This window comes from Cuculus canorus, chromosome 4, assembly GCF_017976375.1.
Source record: "Cuculus canorus isolate bCucCan1 chromosome 4, bCucCan1.pri, whole genome shotgun sequence".
NCBI lineage: Eukaryota > Metazoa > Chordata > Aves > Cuculiformes > Cuculidae > Cuculus > Cuculus canorus.
Genome location: NC_071404.1, coordinates 78,032,226 through 78,050,036, shown reverse-complemented (window position 1 = coordinate 78,050,036; position 17,811 = coordinate 78,032,226). Strand labels below are relative to the sequence as shown.

Below are 17,811 nucleotides of genomic sequence, written 5' to 3'. Positions count from 1 at the left end.
CAGAGCCTTCTCTTCTCCAGCCTGAACAACCCAGCTCTCTCAGCCTGTCCTCATAGCAGAGGTGCTCCAGCCCTTGGATCATCTCTGTGGCCTCCTCCGGACTCGCTCCAACAGCTCCATGTCCTGATCTTGTGGCCAAAAGCAGTGTTGATCCCTAGGATGGGAACAATTTAATCTTCAGCGCAGCTTGCGATACCTGGTATGTATTAACTGTATCTCTTGATGCTGCAGTCAAGGCAAAGCAGGGAACATTTAGGGGAAGCAAAAAATATCGCTCCCCTTGTTGGTTCTAGCATGTGATCTGGGTCTCAGGATGGAGTCACTGCATCAAGTGCTGGCCTTTAACCACAATTTACTAGCTTATGTCTTGCCTTTCCCTCTGACATGACTGCATGGGATAGGACTTTATGCTTTCTCCTCTCTTGACACCAAAGCAGCACATGACTAGGAGACTGATGACATCCTCCTGCAAACATTTCAGTCAAGAAAGAGGAACATGTGGGAACAGTTTCAGAATACGGGAACACAGATGTCAGCAAAACTGTATTTCAAAGCATATGAAGGATTCCTGCTGCTGCCTTATTTATATCCCTGACTTCTTATTTCAGGGAGGAGAAGTAGGTAACATCAATGGATACCCCAATGCAGCTCTGGGATGCCAGATGTGTAATCAAGCCTGTTTGAGTCAAGAAGATAAACACTGTCCCACCAGAGCTAATAGATCATTGGGAGAATCCTTTCGCGAGAGAGTCATAAAGAGTCCTGTAAGCAGCCAGGCAACACAGATAAAAAGCAAATTCAGGGAATTGAGAGCTTCATTTTGAATTCAGTCATATGATTTATAAAATGATATAATTGCTTGCAGCTTTCAGGAAAGCATAATTAAACAAGGGGGCATCAACATCCATGTTCAGGAATTCTATACAGGTTTGGGCTAAGTCACTGGCTGAAGATTCAGAGTATCTTAACCTCCTGAGAACAAAATGCTTGCATCTAGTGATACACGAAGAAGTGTAAAATAATAGGGGGGAGAGAAGTGCTTGTCAAAAGAAATCAAGCTCACATAGAGGCCTTCATGACTTATTTCTATTCTCCTCCTTTGCATATCCTTAGCTCCTGTGAAAATTCATTTTGATAGACTTCAGCCAAAGCTCAGTAAAGTGCTTTCTCAGAAAGACAGATTGTTGTGGCTGGCACCGAATCCATGGGGATATTTCAGATGATGTAAAAGCTGTATTTCTTTCTGTGCCTGGCGATGACCAGTGGCATAGCTCTGAAGCCATCTTCAATTACAACAAAAAGCTGCATTTCACAGTAAATAAGAGAGTGGAGAGAACAAACAGGGGTTGCTTCAGCTGAGAAAAGGCCTCTGCCTGTAAAGTTTGCCAACACGGGTAACATGCCGTAAGAAACAATATAAAATGATACCCTGCTCCATGCCAGCTCCATGCTGAGTGTTCTCTCAGGCACTGTTCTTCCCCAGGAGCTAAACCCACATTTCTTGTGTTTTCTCGGAATGAACTGTTTTCTCTCTCCAGCTGAGAAGATTGTACCTGGCAGCTACAAACACAGGCATCCTTTTTTTTATCACGAGACTCAGGCTTATGTTTGTTCTCTCAGTGCTCTTCAGACTTTGGACTCTGATAAATTTCTATGTTAAAAGTTGCTTGAAAATGAATATTTGGATGATGTTTATGCTGCATTTTTCTATGGGTCTGGAGGATGTTAGACAGCTTATCGGCATGAATTTGCCGGAACATTTTACTTACAATTCAATTTCTAGGAGCTACTGGGTACCACAACTTCAGTAAGCCCTGAGATGAGCCCTTGAGACACTTCACATGTCACAGAGTTTAGGCAAATACATTATTTTATATTTTATGCTTTGGGGTCTCTGCTGCTCCCGATTACTGACAAAAGAACAGAGTATAACAGAATAACATCTTATTTTTGCTTCAGTCTGTTCCTGTACGGTACACTGACCTTGCCACTCTGCTGCATGCAGAACTTCCACGGGCGGACAAAGGCATTTTGGGGCTTATTATGTCTCTAAAGAGAGAAGGTTAAAACACTGTGCCCAGGGGAACACTTAACTGAGCAAGACCTATCGATCTTGGTCCCTTTCTACTGGGCACTAAGAGGAGATTTTAATCGGTTCAGTGTTCCTTTTTCTCTGCATTGCAGTGTCTGGTATTTTCTCCCTCCTCCTTCAAATCTTTAGAAGGGATTTGATTCTAACCTGGGAGGACTTAAAAAGCATCAGACACCAATCATGCAATGGGATACAAAATGCAACTGTACCAGCTACGGAAAAGGAGGATGGAGAACAACAAAACAGAAAGCGGAAATTGCAAAGAGAGTGACTGAAAAAGCTGGCAAATAATGGCTCATGGGAATCTACAAATCTACAAGGAAAAGGGTTTTAGGGAAATCTGTCATTCCTTGCTATTACTGGCACAACACACAAGTTCAGACAAAGCATGGGAAATGTACGATGAGACTGGCCTGGGTAAACAATTGGCTTTATCTCAAATCTCAAAATGAATTTCAAGTCAGATTACTAAGGATAAGTAGGAAAGAGTGGCATTAGACCTGGTAGACATTATGAGTCAGCTAAGTGAGGATGAACCGCATTATTACATGGAAAAATAGTAGCACAAACTGAGAATCACAAGTGGTTTCCTTGAAAATTAATGGAAAACTCGTGTACTTCCAAAGAATCTATTCAATTTGCAGATGAGTTAGGAAGCACTATAAAGAGGCTGAAGGGCTTCAAATGGGTTCAAAATGATCCTGACATGCTGGACAAAACCTGGAAAATAAGGGAGTGTAAGTGAGCTCAGGGGAAGCAGACAGATCTAGGTTAAAAAGTAGCAATGATTTTCTGACAGAAAGGATAATTAAATGATGACACACGTAATCCTAAAGACTCTAGTTTGTCCCCCTTTCAGGCTCAGCTCACAGAACCCTCAGCAGGTTGATGTCTTACGGCAGAAGGGTAAAACAGATCAGCGCTCCTTGATTGATACCATAAAAAGTTTTTGTTGAAGAAAATCCGCTGACCCTCTCATATTTTACAATTATTTTGGTGGCTGTGAAGAACAAAGCCCTTAAGATATAACTAAGCTTTACAATACTTTGATTTTACTTTTGGAATTATAAACATTCGAATTTGTAACTGGCAGTACTTGGGAACCTGTGACTGCTGTATTTGCCATCTGTGTATGTGTTGGAAGGGAGGGGGTTGAAAATAAATACATTCATCAATGACCTCCAGGCCATCAGCATCCTGCAGACACCACCCCTAGAATGGACACCTGAGGTCCCTTTCAGCCTATTGCTTTTGATTCTTCGGATACCAGGAAATGCTCTGCTAGTGCCTGACTTTCCCTCACCATGACTGTAAGACAGACAGATGCACAAGTTAATTCATAGAATCACAGAATCATTAAGGCTGGAAAAGCCCTCTCAGCTTACCCAGTCCAACCATCAGCCCAGCCCCGCCGTGCCTGCTAAACCATATCCCCACATGCCACAGCCAAAAGTTTTTGAACCCCTCCAGGGATGGAGGCTCCACCTGGGCAGCTCTGCCAGGGCTCCACCACTCTTTCCATAAAGATTTTTTTCCTGATATCCAATCTAAACCTTAGGAGAAAAAGTTTCCTCCTTCTCCTCTTCACCGTTTCCCATCCAGATTTTAATGGCTGATAATGTCAAGCAGGGCTGGATCTGGGGTATCCTCATTATACACCCTTGTGAAGGCCAGTTCTGAGGGCAGGACTCCCAGCAGTTCTGATCTGCCTGCTTCTCTACTCTCCCTGCATCCTTATGGCAGTGTCTCACTACAGAAAACAACCTTTGGGCCAGCAGTCTGGGGCAGGAGGCACGGCAAACATTACTCTTCAAAAGCTAACAGCAATAGCTAGAAACCACCTCTTTAAGCTCTGGAAAGGAAGAGCCTTTACTGTCAGCCGTACTCCTCATGTGCCACCTCCTGGCTGCTGTGAATGGCATGCAGAGAAGAGTGCCCAGTGCTCATAGCTGAGATACAATTAACACGAGAAAAGGATGGTACAGAAAGACAGTCAGGGTGACTGTCTACCAACTTCCAAGAGCCTTAAATTTTAGACCTTACCCTGGCTTCTAAGGAAAGCTGCTTTAGACTAAGCTTTGTGACCTGTGGTTGAGATATCTGTGAGATGATGGTGTGCCTTTCCCCATCTCCTTTTAGCCTGGTCTTTGGGCACATCTTCTCACTGGGGGCAGGAAGAAGAGATGAGCAAAATCCTTACTTTTGTACTCGCTTCCACAGCTCCATCTGTACCACTCCCCTCTTACTATGCTCCACACTTGCCAACCTCCACTCTACTATGCATCCTCGTTTACTACAGAGGTATATTACCAAGTGAATCTGACCATTTCCAGCTAAACTGTCTGCTCCTTTGGCTGCAAAGGAAAGCAACTCAGGCTGGGTTAGAAAACTTAACAAAAATAGGAGACAGGACAGAAATCTTCTCTCCAGTGTTCTTCACGCACAAAGAGTTAATGGTGCTGAACATGATAATACTTTACCAAAGCCCACTTACGCAGTACTGGTATTTGGTTCCTTCTCTATCAGTAAGAAATACAATTAAGAGAGTTACTACTCATTATTCTGTATTTTTCAGGAATCATGCCAGCCCAAAGCTGATAAGAGTAGATAAGGCACCTAGTATCTTGACTGTAAAACATGGAAAAAGCAAAATGTGTGTGAACCTTTAATGGATCCGAAAGAAAGGGGCAATGGTGTTCACAATTTCATGACACCATCCGTTAAGAAGGTGCCGTAATCACTGTGTACCAGACACCGAGCCTGGCAGAGGTAGTGACTACAGGGCACACAGGTTATGCAAACCTGCCTAGTGAGAACAAGAGGCGTAATATGTCTTCTGTGTTACCTGTTTGGTGACAACGACTGCACGGTTTTTCACTCTGTGACAGCAAGAATCCACAGGGTAAGGCCTGGCAGTCACCAAATACTGACAGTTCTTATTGTCAGAAAGCTTACAGCCTCACCTGTGAGCCCTTCTCCTTTCCTTCCTCTACACAGCTTCATAAAAGCACCACTGGGGGTTTCACACCTGCTGTATTTATGCTCAGGAAGAGCTCTCTGCAAACGTCCATAAAGCTTCCCTAGCAAACCCTCATCCTCAAGTTGCCTGTGGAGCTTCCTGATGCCCCAATAGCAGACACAGGGAATAACAGGGCTCCTTACTTTGTGTTTATTTTGTACTTGTTTGTGTTTCCATTTTGTTCTATTCTGAAAGTAAAACTGCAAGGATTGCACACCTGTCCGCCTTGTTTAAGAGCAGTTACTCTCGAACACCGGATACCGCAGGATAGGACACTGGCCAGGCTCAAAAGCGGTCCCTAAATAGCACCCCCGACTGCCACTGTTGGAGACAGAGCAGGTGGGATAGGTGCACCACGGGTCTGATTCAGCAGGGCTTTTCTCACTCGCTCCTCAGCTAGAGCTGAGATTCCCTGTCACCACACTAGATGGCACAGCTTACAGGATAAAATTCAGAAAGTTCATTTGAGAGGGTGCACGAGGGCCGGGATTTGCCACAGTTGTGGCTGTGGAGTTGTTTACGGAACTATAAGAGTGACTATCCACTCTCTTGTTCTGGTTTTGAAATGTGAAGATGTGGCAGGTTTGAGGCTGGTCAGCTGGCTGGTAATTCTGCAAAGTCACATGTAGCTTTTTCAAAATACGGTCCAGCAACTGCCATCCCTTTTACTGAATAAACAGTGGTGCAATGGAGCCTCAGCGTTCTGTGAACACTGACTTCCAAACTAAAGCCCCAGCAGAAATGATCACAGAAACAAATTAAAATCTGGAATTAATTAGAAACAGATTTGGTAGCGTCCCCAGCACTTTGAGAAACTGGTTCCTGACCTCTTTATTGTACTGTTGCTTCATTTGGTTCTAATAAAAGCTTTAAACTAATACAATGCACATTTTGGAGCATTTCTGTTAATCTGCTTTGGAAATTATCTTAGGAGGCAGAGCTCTCCATGTTCTACAGGATGTGAGCATTTCAAGAATAGGGTAAGTTACCTTCTGCAACGATCTGTGCTTTTGCTTCAGAACAGGAACCTCAGTCCTCAGCACCCTGTGAGCTCTTGGGCCGTGACTCATTTTACTGCTCTTCTGTCCAGTATCTCTGCTTCTAACACTTGACTAGCGAGCAGTGACTCAGGAATTTCAGCCTTAGTGTCTGCCAAGAACCCTGCTTTAAAAACAGGAAATAGAAAATAAATTATTGGCATCCCAAGAGGAGTTCCAAAGCACAAATTTACTGCTACCTGGACAGAGTATTATTGTTACAACCACGAGCGAACCACCTAAAAGTAGTTATATCCAGCATAAATCTATGTTGCCTCTGGAAGGGAAAGGTCTGCCTTTCCTTTAGCCACCCATTCCTGTTTTTCTCCTTTTGTTGGCACAAGTATTTGCAGGGATGAAAAGAAACCTTTTTTTAATGTTCTGCATTAATTGCAGCAGCATCGGTTACCCGGTCTGACCCACTCCAATGGCCACAGGAAGGCAAAAGCCTGCACAAAACAGGCGCTGAGGACAGGGGAGCCGAAACGTTAGACAACTTTTCTGGATTTACGCTGGACTAAAGTGCAATCCTACCAGGAGGTCTGCAAATCATGAAGCCTTTTCAGGTCCCATCACCCTCTGTAGCCACCGCAAGCAAGTAATTACAGATAAAGCTGACCCCCTTGCTCACCACAGCTTCCCTCGCCTCTGAGCTGAGGTTGTTCTACAGTTTATTATGAGGATAGCCCTGGTCTAGGAGAGTGTGTTTGCATCAGTGGGTGCTGATGGCACCTGGAAGCGACTGGGCAAAAATAGCAGGTGCCCTCGGGAACACTGACTTGTGTGGGAAACTGGTGTCTGGGCTACAGAACTGTCCTTCCCTGCCTGGCTGTGTTTGTCTCCAGTGGCACCTGGGTCCTTCCTGACTCCCTCACTCTGTAATCATTCAAATACATTACTGTTAACAACAACTCTCGGAGCACTCAAAACAACCCCTGTGCTTTGCTTCAGTTTATTCTGCACATACTGGCTGAAAAGGTGTCAGGTAACAGAAGAGGCTTGTATGAGCATGGAAGATGAACAGAACCAAAGGAGTCCTTTGCTCTTTCTTTGCTCCTTAAAGCAGCACCCTGCCTTTCATCATGTGCATTTCTTTGTCTTCAAAATAAACTGCTCCTTAACGATTTCTGTAATGGACACATCTTAACTGTGTTAGTTCAGTGTCTTTTCCTTCCTGAGCTATTTTGTCAAATATATTTAAGAAAGGAATCACTGGGGTTAGCAGCTCCAAACTTTACCTCTTCATCTGTGCTGAGGGCTGGCAGAAAGATGCTCTTTTAGTGTCATGATACAATAGCGAATGATTGACAAATGACAGGGAATTTCAGATGGCAGTACATGCGTCTTACCTGGAGGACAGTAGTAGGTGGGCGCTCTAATTGATAATCCCAGCCGAGCAAGGTGGTGTTCAAATACAGAGCTCAGGACTGAGTCTGGTTTGAAGGCTAGAAAAAAGGAATACAATTAAACTGCGAAAATACCACCTACTACACAAAGAGTTTTAGGAGTTAATGCAACTCATTACAGTCAAGTGTCTGTTTGAAATAGCAAGGCTAAGCTGCCCCTGGAAGGATCAAACAGCCGTAAAAGAGAGCACCCAAACCCACAATCGCTGAGAAAGTGCCCAGGCAGGTCCTGGCTTCTCAGGTCTTTGCTTTCAGTGTGTTCTTGAGCAGAAGATCTGAGCGGTGCCTGTTTAGCTCATGCCTGAATGCATCCCACACATCAAAGCACCAAACTAGACACTTTCAGACAGGCACAAGCTCAGCCCTTTGTTGGAGGATGGCTTCAGAGAAGACATCCTAGCTACTGTGGTAAGCAAAGAAAGGAAAAATATTTAGCTTGTGAATTCTGTGCATTCGCGCAGGCCACCATACACCGTGTCAGCCAGGGAACTTCACCACAGAGGCTGCACACTTGTGCTTCTATAAATTCGAATGACATTTACTGTCCTGTTAAGCTGAGGTAGCAGGGCTCTAAATGACACTGAAAGACTAAGAAGTTCACACACTGGAAATAGACTTACTGGGACATCCACTTAGCCATTCTCTTTTCTAATGGGATAGGGGACAAAATCTCATCAGTGGGCTTTGGAAATAAAGTAATGACAACACCTTTGCTCAGACAAAGAGAATGGATTTAAAAAAGGCAACAGTGAAATCTGAACGGATATGCCTTCCCTGACTCTTTCTCTGGTGTTAAGTTTTGGTGTGAACAGCCTACTCTGATAAACATTTTGAGTTTGTTACTCCAGAATTACCCATTCAAAATACAAAGTCAGAAGTTGGTTTTACTAAATGTCTTGGGTTCCCGGTAAGATTTATCAGTATAACCTTTAATTTTGAAATAAAAATTGACATCATCGCCTCAAGAGGAAAATTGGGGAGGAAAATGGAGTTAAATTAAAATAAACATCAAATATCCTCTGTGCTAATGGACTCTGAAGTCCTAGTAGTCCAAAAAAGCCTCCTGAGCGTAATACGGATGACAGGAGAGCAGGACAATGTTAAGAAATCCAATTGTAGTCATTAGGCTATGATGCAGAAGTTACAAAATTAGTAGTGAATTCATCTCACTTCTCAGGGATGCCAGAGAAAGCCTGGGGTTTCATCAGTACGAGCATTTAAAAGAATCATAGAATCACCAGGTTGGAAAAGACCTCTCGGATCATGGAGTCCAACCGTTCCTATCTGCCACTAAACCATGTCCCAGAGCACCTGGTCTATCCGTCTTTTAAATACCTCGAGGGATGGTGACTCCACCCCCTCCCTGGGCAGCCTCTGCCAGTGCCCGATGACCCTTTCTATGAAAAATTTATTTCTGATGTCCAGCCTGACCCTCCCCTGGCGGAGCTTGAGGCCATCCCCCCTTGTCCTGTCCTCAGTCACTTGGGAGAAGAGCGCAGCTCCCTCCTCTCCACAACCTCCTTTCAGGCAGTTGTAGAGAGCAATAGGGTCTCCCCTCAGCCTCCTCTTCTCCAGGATAAACAACCCCAGCTCCCTCAGCCGCTCCTGGTAAGACTTGTTCTCCAGCCCCCTCACCAGCTTTGTTGCTCTTCTCTGGACGTGCTCCAGAGCCTCGGCATCCTTCTTGGAGCGAGGGAAGAATATGGAACGGGTCCAGAGTAGGGCTACAAAGATGATCAGAGGGCTGGAGCACCTCCCATACGAGGACAGGCTGAGAGAGTTGGGGTTGTCCACCCTGGAGAAGGTTCTGAGGAGATCTTATAGTGACCTTCCAGTATCTGAAGAGGCTACAAGAAAGCTGAGGAGGGGCTGTTCACAAAGGCCTGTGGTGACAGGATGAGGGGTAATGGGTACAAACTGGAGAGGGGCAGATTTAGACTGGACACGAGGGGGAATTGCTTCACTACGAGAGTGGTGACGCACTGGCACAGATGGCTGCCCCATCCCTGGAGGTGTTCCAGGCCAGGTTGGATGGGGCTTGGAGCCTCTGATCCAGTGGGAGGTGTCCCTGCCCATGTCAGAGGGGCTGGAGTTGGATGACCTTAAGGTCCCTTTCAACCCAAACTATTGCAAGCGGAGGGCTAAACGCTAGGGCACAATCGAGCAAAGGGAGCGAGGGCAGCGGAGCGGCTGTGGGAGGAGCAAGCCCTTCTGCCCGCCCGGGCCCCTCCCCGCGGCGCTCCCGGTTAAAGCGGTGTGTCGGGGCCGGGGGCGGGTGCCCGGCCATGGCCCGTGACCGCGGTCCCCCGGTGCTGCGGTCCTCAGCGGCGCTGCCCGGGGCGCCCCCCGCTCAGCCGGGCGGGCTGGGGGCGGCGGGGCTGTGGCCGGCGCTGCTGGTGGGGCTGCTGGCGGCGCTGCTCGCCTGGCTCTGGTACGGCCGAGGCGACGGGGAGCCGGCGGGCGCAGGTAAAGGCGGGGAGGGACCGCGGGTGTGCGGCCGCTCGGCTCGGCTGCGGCGCTCCAGCCGCTCTCATTCTGTGTGGTTCGCAGGGGCGCAGAGCGTCGAGCGGGCGCTGCCGAAGGACGAGGCTGCCGCCCGGAGCAGCCCTGGGAAGGCAGCAGAGGAGCTGGCGGCTGGACCGGGGAGAGAGCTTAACCACGTGCGGAGCGATGGGGTCGCTGGGGAACCTCTGGAGATGGAGCGGCTGCTCCCGACACCGGCCGTCGGCGCCTCCGAAGAGCATCCGGCTGCTGCTCGGCGTGGCAGCCAGGCGGGAGAGGCGAGAGCCCAGGCGGGACAGGCGAGCGACGGACGGTGCGCGGGGAGCGCGGCGGGAGCTGCCGCCTGCAGCGACAAAGCGGAGGAGCATCCCCCCCGCGCGGCTGAGAGCGGGGACGTGGACCACGAGGAGTGGGAAGTTCTTTCCGAGCACCTGGCCTGGGGGGAGGCTGGCAAGAATGGCAGCGTGGAAGACTCGGACGGCAAGGAATGGGAACAAGGAGACTGCCCCGATGGGGACCCGAAGGCGAAGCGCGTTGCAGCGGTGCCCCCCATGTTTCAAAATATCCACGTGACTTTCCGTGTGCACTATCTCACGCACTGCGACGCGCAGGGGATTGGCGTGACCGGCGACCACGACTGTCTCGGCCAGTGGCACAGCTACATTCCCCTCAAATATGACAAGGATGGCTTCTGGTCCGAGTCCGTTGCTCTGCCAGTAGACACCAAAGTGGAGTGGAAGTTTATCTTGGTGGAGAACGGGAAGGTCACACGTTGGGAAGAATGCGGGAATAGGACCCTAGTGACTGAACACGAAGATCAAATTGTTCATCGGTGGTGGGGGTACCATTAATGGAATTTTGGAAGCTGCAAAATCTGATGGCAAACCTGCTTGGATGAATCACAGAGCCCCTAAACTTTACCCCTTTGTCAGTAGAGGCCTTCTCGAGTGCAGAGCTCTATATCCCCTATCATACCCGGTTAAACTGCGTGAGCAGCGGCTCTCTGCCATCCCCTTTAGGAAAGCACTTGGCACCCTCAAAAAAACAACCAAGGTAGGCTGTGAAGGCAGGAGCAGCATTCCAAGCCGCTGCCTATCTGGGTAAACCCAGACCCTGGACTTAAGTTTGTGTTGCTTTGAGTGGGGCTGTGGGATGCATCTTTGTACCGACTGCTTAGGGCTTTTGAGGCAATCTAGGATGTGTGGTTACGTACACTGTAATAAAAACTTCAGCGTTTTATTAACTTATGTAAATGTATTAAGTAAACAATAAAGACTTCTGGGCTGACAGTTCCTTACAACTCAGCCGCTGAACCGACTCCTTTCAATAACTTTGATAGAGGTGAGTTACTCGACCTGAAATCTTAGTGCTAAGGCATTCCTGGAAAGTTGCTGGTGCTCTTTGGAGCATCAAAGTACTTCGTTTTCTACTCCCTACTGTCCAAGAAGCCCCTCAGCTCAAACCAAGGCTTGGCAAAGAATGAAGACTTGGCAGAAGGGGCCCTTTTAGTCAGATCATCCTGCTGAGGGGAGAGCAAAGGTCAGGAAGGTCTGTCTGGGCTTAATGAATTACTTTGTCAGGGTGGGAACGGGGTTTAGGAAAACCTGGACTGCTGTGATGGCCGGGGAATAGGATTCTTCCTGCAGTGGATAGGTGGCATACTCTGCCTGCCCAGGGACACCACAGTTCTGTTACCAACTATTTATCTTTGACTCGTATGTTTTTTTCAAGACTAGGCTTTTCAACACCAATTTATTTCAAGTTATCGCCTTCTCATAAGCCAGATAAAGTGGAATGCTCTCAGCTCAATCACTTGATATTTTTTTGTATGGCAGAAACAGAAAGCTGCTCTGCTTGCCTGCTTTTTGTATTTTTGGTTACAAATACATCATGCCATTTCAGCAAGCTCCTCCTTCTATAATGAGGAATCTCACTCTAGATTGCAAATATCTCTTCCCTAGAGCGAAATTGATCTGCAGAGCATGGTTTGGTAGGAGTTCTGGAACTGCATCAATAGTGCTTTGGTTTGGAACATTAACTTTAAAAGCACATTGCTGATCTAAATGCTAATTCTTTCCTGCTTTGCATGGCGGAGCAGTCTGAATATAAAATGGAATGGTTTCTGGTGATGACTGGAAGATGAGCTTCAGAGGCTTCCCTCCTGCATCTAACGGTTACTGGGCATCTGGTTGGTGGGACAATACTAGAGGTGCTGTGAAGAATGACTACCTGAAATGTTGCTGGGACTTCAGTTTCAGCTGTTTGATGGAACAAATCCATTGGGAGCGGGCTGGCTGCCTGCTCACATGGGCATAGCTGCAGAATGGCTAAAGAAAGTCCAGGGGGGCTATCGAGGGGAGTGTGAGACACATTTGGGCAAATCAATAGCTGCACTGGCAAGTTGGAGTGTTTGTGTTCACATTAAAACAAGTCCCTCCCAGCTGCCGCTGGACGGAGGAGCTTGTTTGGTGGGTCAGTTGCTTCTGCAGATGCTGGCTTTGGTCTGTGGCTGTCCCAAAGAACCTAAAGATTCAGGTGAAGACATTGCCCGCAAGAGACCTTTTCTAGATGAGAACAAGGTAGAAAACGTGGGTAGGAGAGAAATTCAAGACTGACTGTAACGTCTTTGTTAACTGCTTGTCCAGGTTCAAAAATATCTCTGTCACTACTTCTGTGCAAGAAATCTTGCAGGGCTGGCAGGAGCATGGTGTCATTTCTGGCGACTGACGCCAAAGGGAGAGGAAGGAGTGGACAATTTGGCAGGTGGTTCCTGCTGCTGCTGCAGTGGACTTAAACACACGTGCATGTACGCACACTGATCCTTGACTCTCTCAGCAGGAAACTGATATGGGAGTTAAGTAAGTTAGTACATGAACTTAGAAGGAAAACAGAACACACTTAGCATGCCCTAGGTTGAGAAATGAGTATTAACTTTAGGCCTGTTTCATTTTAGGAGCTACTGCTTCACTGCAACAGTTTTACTGTTTGATTATGACTGTCTGTGAAATTCTGCCTATGAGCACTTCCACCAAGTACACAAAACACTTGTGCAGGTTTCTGTCAGTAACTTACAGCTTTAACCGAACAGGTAAAATTGTGCTGGAGCTACTGGCTTGGTACCTTAGCTGCATTTTTGCACTTAGCTTTTCTAGCAATAAATTTAAGTCAACAAAAGAGGTACAGCTGAAATAAAAAGTTCATCTTCAGAAATCACTAAAGTCAAGGGAAAATGCATTTTCAAGCTGTTTACAATTCTTTCTGCCATTAACGTGAGGTCTTCAAATAGTGAGATATGATCAACTGAAAAAGCACCTGTCCAACAGCCACGGCCATTTGGGTGTATTTATACATACATTGAGGCTTGTCTGAGAAGATTAACCATGGTATTAGATTAAGATATTCACTAGGAAGCCACTTAACCTGCACTAGAATAGATCCTCTAATGCAATGATGAACATGTTTCAAACAGACCAACTCTGAGAAGTCTCTCAAATGGAGAACAATTTTTAGTTTTAATTAAACACCCTGTGCTTTGATCCCACAGACAACGCACACAGACCTCATGTGCATCATCTTGCTGAGTGAGCAAGCAAGAGTTTTACAAAGACCTGCACTGCGCTTTCACTGTAACCTCTGAATTATTATGCCATTCACATCAGTGCTTGCCGAACAGGGCCTACACTATGTAAATTAAATGTTATTTGTATGGTGAAAGAACAAACTCTGGATTTCAGCGTTATTGAAGGAGCTGACTGGTATTTTCTGTAAATTTGCAGAGGTCATTTCTCATTATTGAAGAATCCATTCGCTTACTCTAATGTGAAGACAGATTTAAACAAAGTTGCTTTGCTGTGTAAAAGTGATTATTCTAGAATGGGCTGCTATATCTAACACTGTGAGACTTGGGAAACTGCACGTGAGAGACAAGTTCTTGTTGACATTCCTATGTGGATGGAACAGCCTGGCAGCCAGCAGCTTGGGATCTAAAAGTGAATAATAAACTGTCTCACATGTACCTTGGCAAAACCTGAAAACTGCAGCAAAAGATATACCTTTTCAGTTCACCTGCTCATACTGCTGACAACAAACTCCTGATAAATCAGACCATTTGATTACTCTTAGGTGAAATGCAATCTGCTACTATTTGTGAAGCAGTGCGTGCACAAATGCCAAACACTGCCCCTGCATGGTAAGCTGAGCAGACAGCCCAAGGCTGGGATGGGTACTGGGAGAAAACCAGTTTAAAGTCACAGACAGAAACTCGCATTGCAACTTGCTTGCTTTCTGTGCACATCGCAGGTACATTTGCAAAAACCTTGCCCTTCCCACATTCTCCCTGGAAGTTAAACTTACTGTTGGGAGTCTCTCCACATGACCCATTCAATAATATGAGACTGGTATTAGGTTTCCTCTCTAGGGGTTTGGTAGCCATCCATGGTGTCCTCCTGCCACCCGCTTGTGTGACACGGAATAACAAAGTACGATTTGTGCTGCCAGGTCCAGATGTTTGCAGCTGCCCTGGGTCCCATGTGTCTACAACCCTTTCGCCTCCCCAGGCCAACTCTTTGCCTTCTGCTAGTGGCAGGGAGGAAGGCCGGACCTGGTCCTAACTCCACTGGATTCCAGCACAAGGATGTTAGGCTGCCTTTTTGCTTGGCAGATCTCCCTGCTCGCTGGCTATTTGTACCTCTCCACCTGCTCCCTTCCATTCTCACAGAACTGCAGGCTTTTCCAACTCTTTTTAGCTTGGCCCCTTGAAAACAACTAAAAGGGTGCTTTTCACTGACCTTTTCCAGCCCGTGGAGCTACGGGATGAATGCGTGTTCTCACCTCAACCTTTTCTTACAAAACCTTGGTAAATCTTTCAAATATGTATAACAAATCCAAACTGTAACACGCAAAGCCATCCAAAATGATCCTTTCATTTTCAATGCAAGGGATTCCTAGAAAAGGTGAGAAGTTTTTATTACCAAATTGAATAAGCTTGGAACACTGTTGCAAAATTTGACAAAATCAGTGGGAAAAAATTACTAGGAAATACAGAAAAATACCTGAATTAAATCAAAATACTGTCGCCTATACCTGAAGACAAACGAGGAGCAACTCACTGATCTCTTCTTCCCACACAACATGACCTCAAACTGAAAAAATCTCAGAGATTTAGTATACACTGAATATAGTTCTGTAGCTTTAAGGCGAAAAAAAGCCCAAGCTTGCATCTGCATGGCTTGTGCTTTTGAAGCTACTTTTGTTGAGACATAGCTACAAATCCTTTGGCTTGGACAAAATCACTGGGTACGCCCCTTCAATGCAAGCACGGTATTCCCTGCTGCTGTAAATCTAAGGCAATAATTGCTATTCAGAAAGCAGAAAATGAGGAAAAACACTACTGCTAGGAAGCTGGCCCCTGGTATCTCCTGCTGCCCTTGGAGATGGTGTGCTTTTCTGCACTTGGGTACTGATGCTCTGCAGAGACATCTCCCTTGTTTTGTTGGTACTGTTTATAGTCAGGACTCCTCCACTACCAGGCCAGCAGCTCCTAAGAACTGCAGCTCAGACAGTCTTACTGGACTCCAAAGGGGCAGCACTGTTAAATCCGCTCTTCACACACAGTCCCCAGGCAAAAATCAAATGGTAAAGTCTGGAAAGCTACTCCATTTGGGATGAGGCCAAAGTTCTTCTTCCTGTCTTTTTTCAACAACTGACTTGTTTCTTGAGATGTTGTCAAACACTAATAAGAATTTAAACATCGATCTGATGACTCTTGTTCATCTTATTACTTTGGAGTTGCTTTTAGGATTGGATAGTCTTAAGTGCAGGAAGTCATTTGCTCTCTGCTGCAAAATCCTCAAAGGTCAGAAGACAAAGGAGGTTTTATAATAAATTCACGTGTGCCAGGCATGCTACACATGCCTTCCTGTGCATTACTAAGTCTTACGCTAGGAATGGCCCTCGAAAACATTATTCTTACCAAGGGAATGTTTTCTGTACTGGTGACTGAACCAAAAAGCATCGTAGAGGCCGACTGAAAGCAATACGACCAGCTATTTCGGAAAACTTCTTAATGTAGGTGGTGGAGCCTGGTATTTGAGTCATACTAGATTGTCACAACAAACAAAGCCAGGATGGATTCAAAATGCACTTCTTTCTGCCTAAACTTCACCTACTCGAGTTTTTATCGAGGAATTGAAGAAGGACAAAAAAAATCCTAAATTTGGAACATACACACCCTCAGCTCTAAGTCAAAATACAAATGCTGTGCTTACAAAGCTAATCCCAAGGCAGACTGTGGACTCTCAGCGTTAACAGCAGCCACAGGCAGGTTTCCTGCTTTCACTGGAAATACTTGCAAGTTCTGGGACACCCAGATGTATGGGAGTTTATTGAAGCAATAACATGGAGTGGTCTGGAGGGAGGGAGGGAAACCAATTTATTTCAGAATGAAAAAAAAAAATATGCCCAACACACCATTTAAAACTGAACTTCCTAAAACACAGGACTGAAAGATCCAGAACAGAGGTAAGAAATACCGGAACTTGACTCAGTCAACAGTTCCCTGTGGCTGTTGTCCCTCAGGGCACCCAGATATCGAAAATGGGTGCAGTAAAAGTGTCTATATTCAGATGTATTTCTGCTTCTCTGTACTTTCCACTCATTTAGAGGTAAAAACTCTAAAGAGTGTGATGATTCCAGGCAAGAACTACAAAACTGTAAGAAATTTTACTATTTATCTTTAAATATATAGTGTATTTAAAACACGATGTACATACGTGAAAGTAATCACTAATGCATACACATCTTCACTTCGGTAACATTTTCTTCTTTGCCTTTGCTTTCTCTGTCTTCATTTCCTGTGTTCTGATCATTGATGATGTGGCTGAAAATAGCAGCAAGAACAGATTATCTAACACTGCCTTGTGTTAAAATGATGGAGGCCCCAAGTGCAGACACCCGAAGCTTTGTGATATCCTCCAGCACATTACACTGTACTTATCCAGCCCTTATAAACACAACTTTAGTTTGCAATTCTCTACATGCAGGGCCTTACAGAAGAGATAAACCTGGTTACAAACCAACACTACCTCATGTGCTTTGTGAAGCAAAGCCAAACGCTGGAGCAGTGGCGAAATACTATCGATTTCAGAAACTTTCTTACGGGATGGTGTGAAATTTATACTTTTTGTCCAGTGCTCATAGAGATGGGTTTGCTTAGTGTGTACATAAAAGGCTTCCTGCCCTCCTTTCATGTAGTAAGTCTTGATACATGTCAGATATGAATATATATTTTAATATATATCTGAAGATGTTATTGATGGCAAAGAATAAAAATGACAACATTTACTTATACTTTATATAAAAAATTTGATTAGTTTTACCTAAATTGGGTCACTTGTATGTCCCTAATGTGTGCACTGTATGATGTGGGGAAATAATTTCCCAAATCTGTGCGGGAGACTTAGAGGGACAAAAGGGAGGCAGCTGGGAAGTGCAATAAGGAAAAGTGCAGCGAAAAGGAATTCCATCTCACCTGGCATCCTGCCATCACTGGAGTTCACGAGCATTTCACCAGTGACTTCAAAGGAAGCAAGAAGAGAACCTGAAAAGTTCACCACTGTCACTGTGGTCATCTCAGATTTAAAAGGAAGTTTAGGAGGAAAAGATATGCTTCTAAGGCCACTGCTGGGGAACCATGTTTTGGAATCCATGGCTGCCAGATTATCCTTCAGTTTCCACGCAAGAGTCATCAGCTTGTTA

The 17,811-nt window shown here is 45.7% G+C and overlaps 2 protein-coding genes across 3 annotated transcripts in view; one reads left to right on the top strand and one right to left on the bottom strand.

Annotated features, from left to right (window-relative positions):
• The window catches only part of CCDC158 (coiled-coil domain containing 158), a 52,886-nt gene that overhangs the window by 7,315 nt on the left and 27,760 nt on the right, over nt 1-17,811 (bottom strand). Inside the window, 4 exon segments of the mRNA XM_054066179.1 lie at nt 6,101-6,275; nt 7,498-7,593; nt 14,844-14,999; nt 16,827-16,933. Coding sequence (XP_053922154.1) covers nt 16,857-16,933 — 77 coding nt within the window. The 3' untranslated portion in view covers nt 6,101-6,275; nt 7,498-7,593; nt 14,844-14,999; nt 16,827-16,856.
• On the top strand, nt 9,725-11,370 carry STBD1 (starch binding domain 1). Of its 2 annotated transcripts, XM_054066181.1 has the most exons (2): nt 9,733-10,020; nt 10,105-11,368. In XM_054066181.1, exons 1-2 carry the CDS (start codon nt 9,840-9,842, stop codon nt 10,905-10,907), a joined length of 984 nt encoding a protein of 327 aa, XP_053922156.1. In that variant the 5' UTR covers nt 9,733-9,839; the 3' UTR covers nt 10,908-11,368. The 2 variants fall into 2 exon arrangements, with proteins under 2 accessions (XP_053922155.1, XP_053922156.1); XM_054066180.1 differs by having other exon boundaries at nt 9,725-11,370.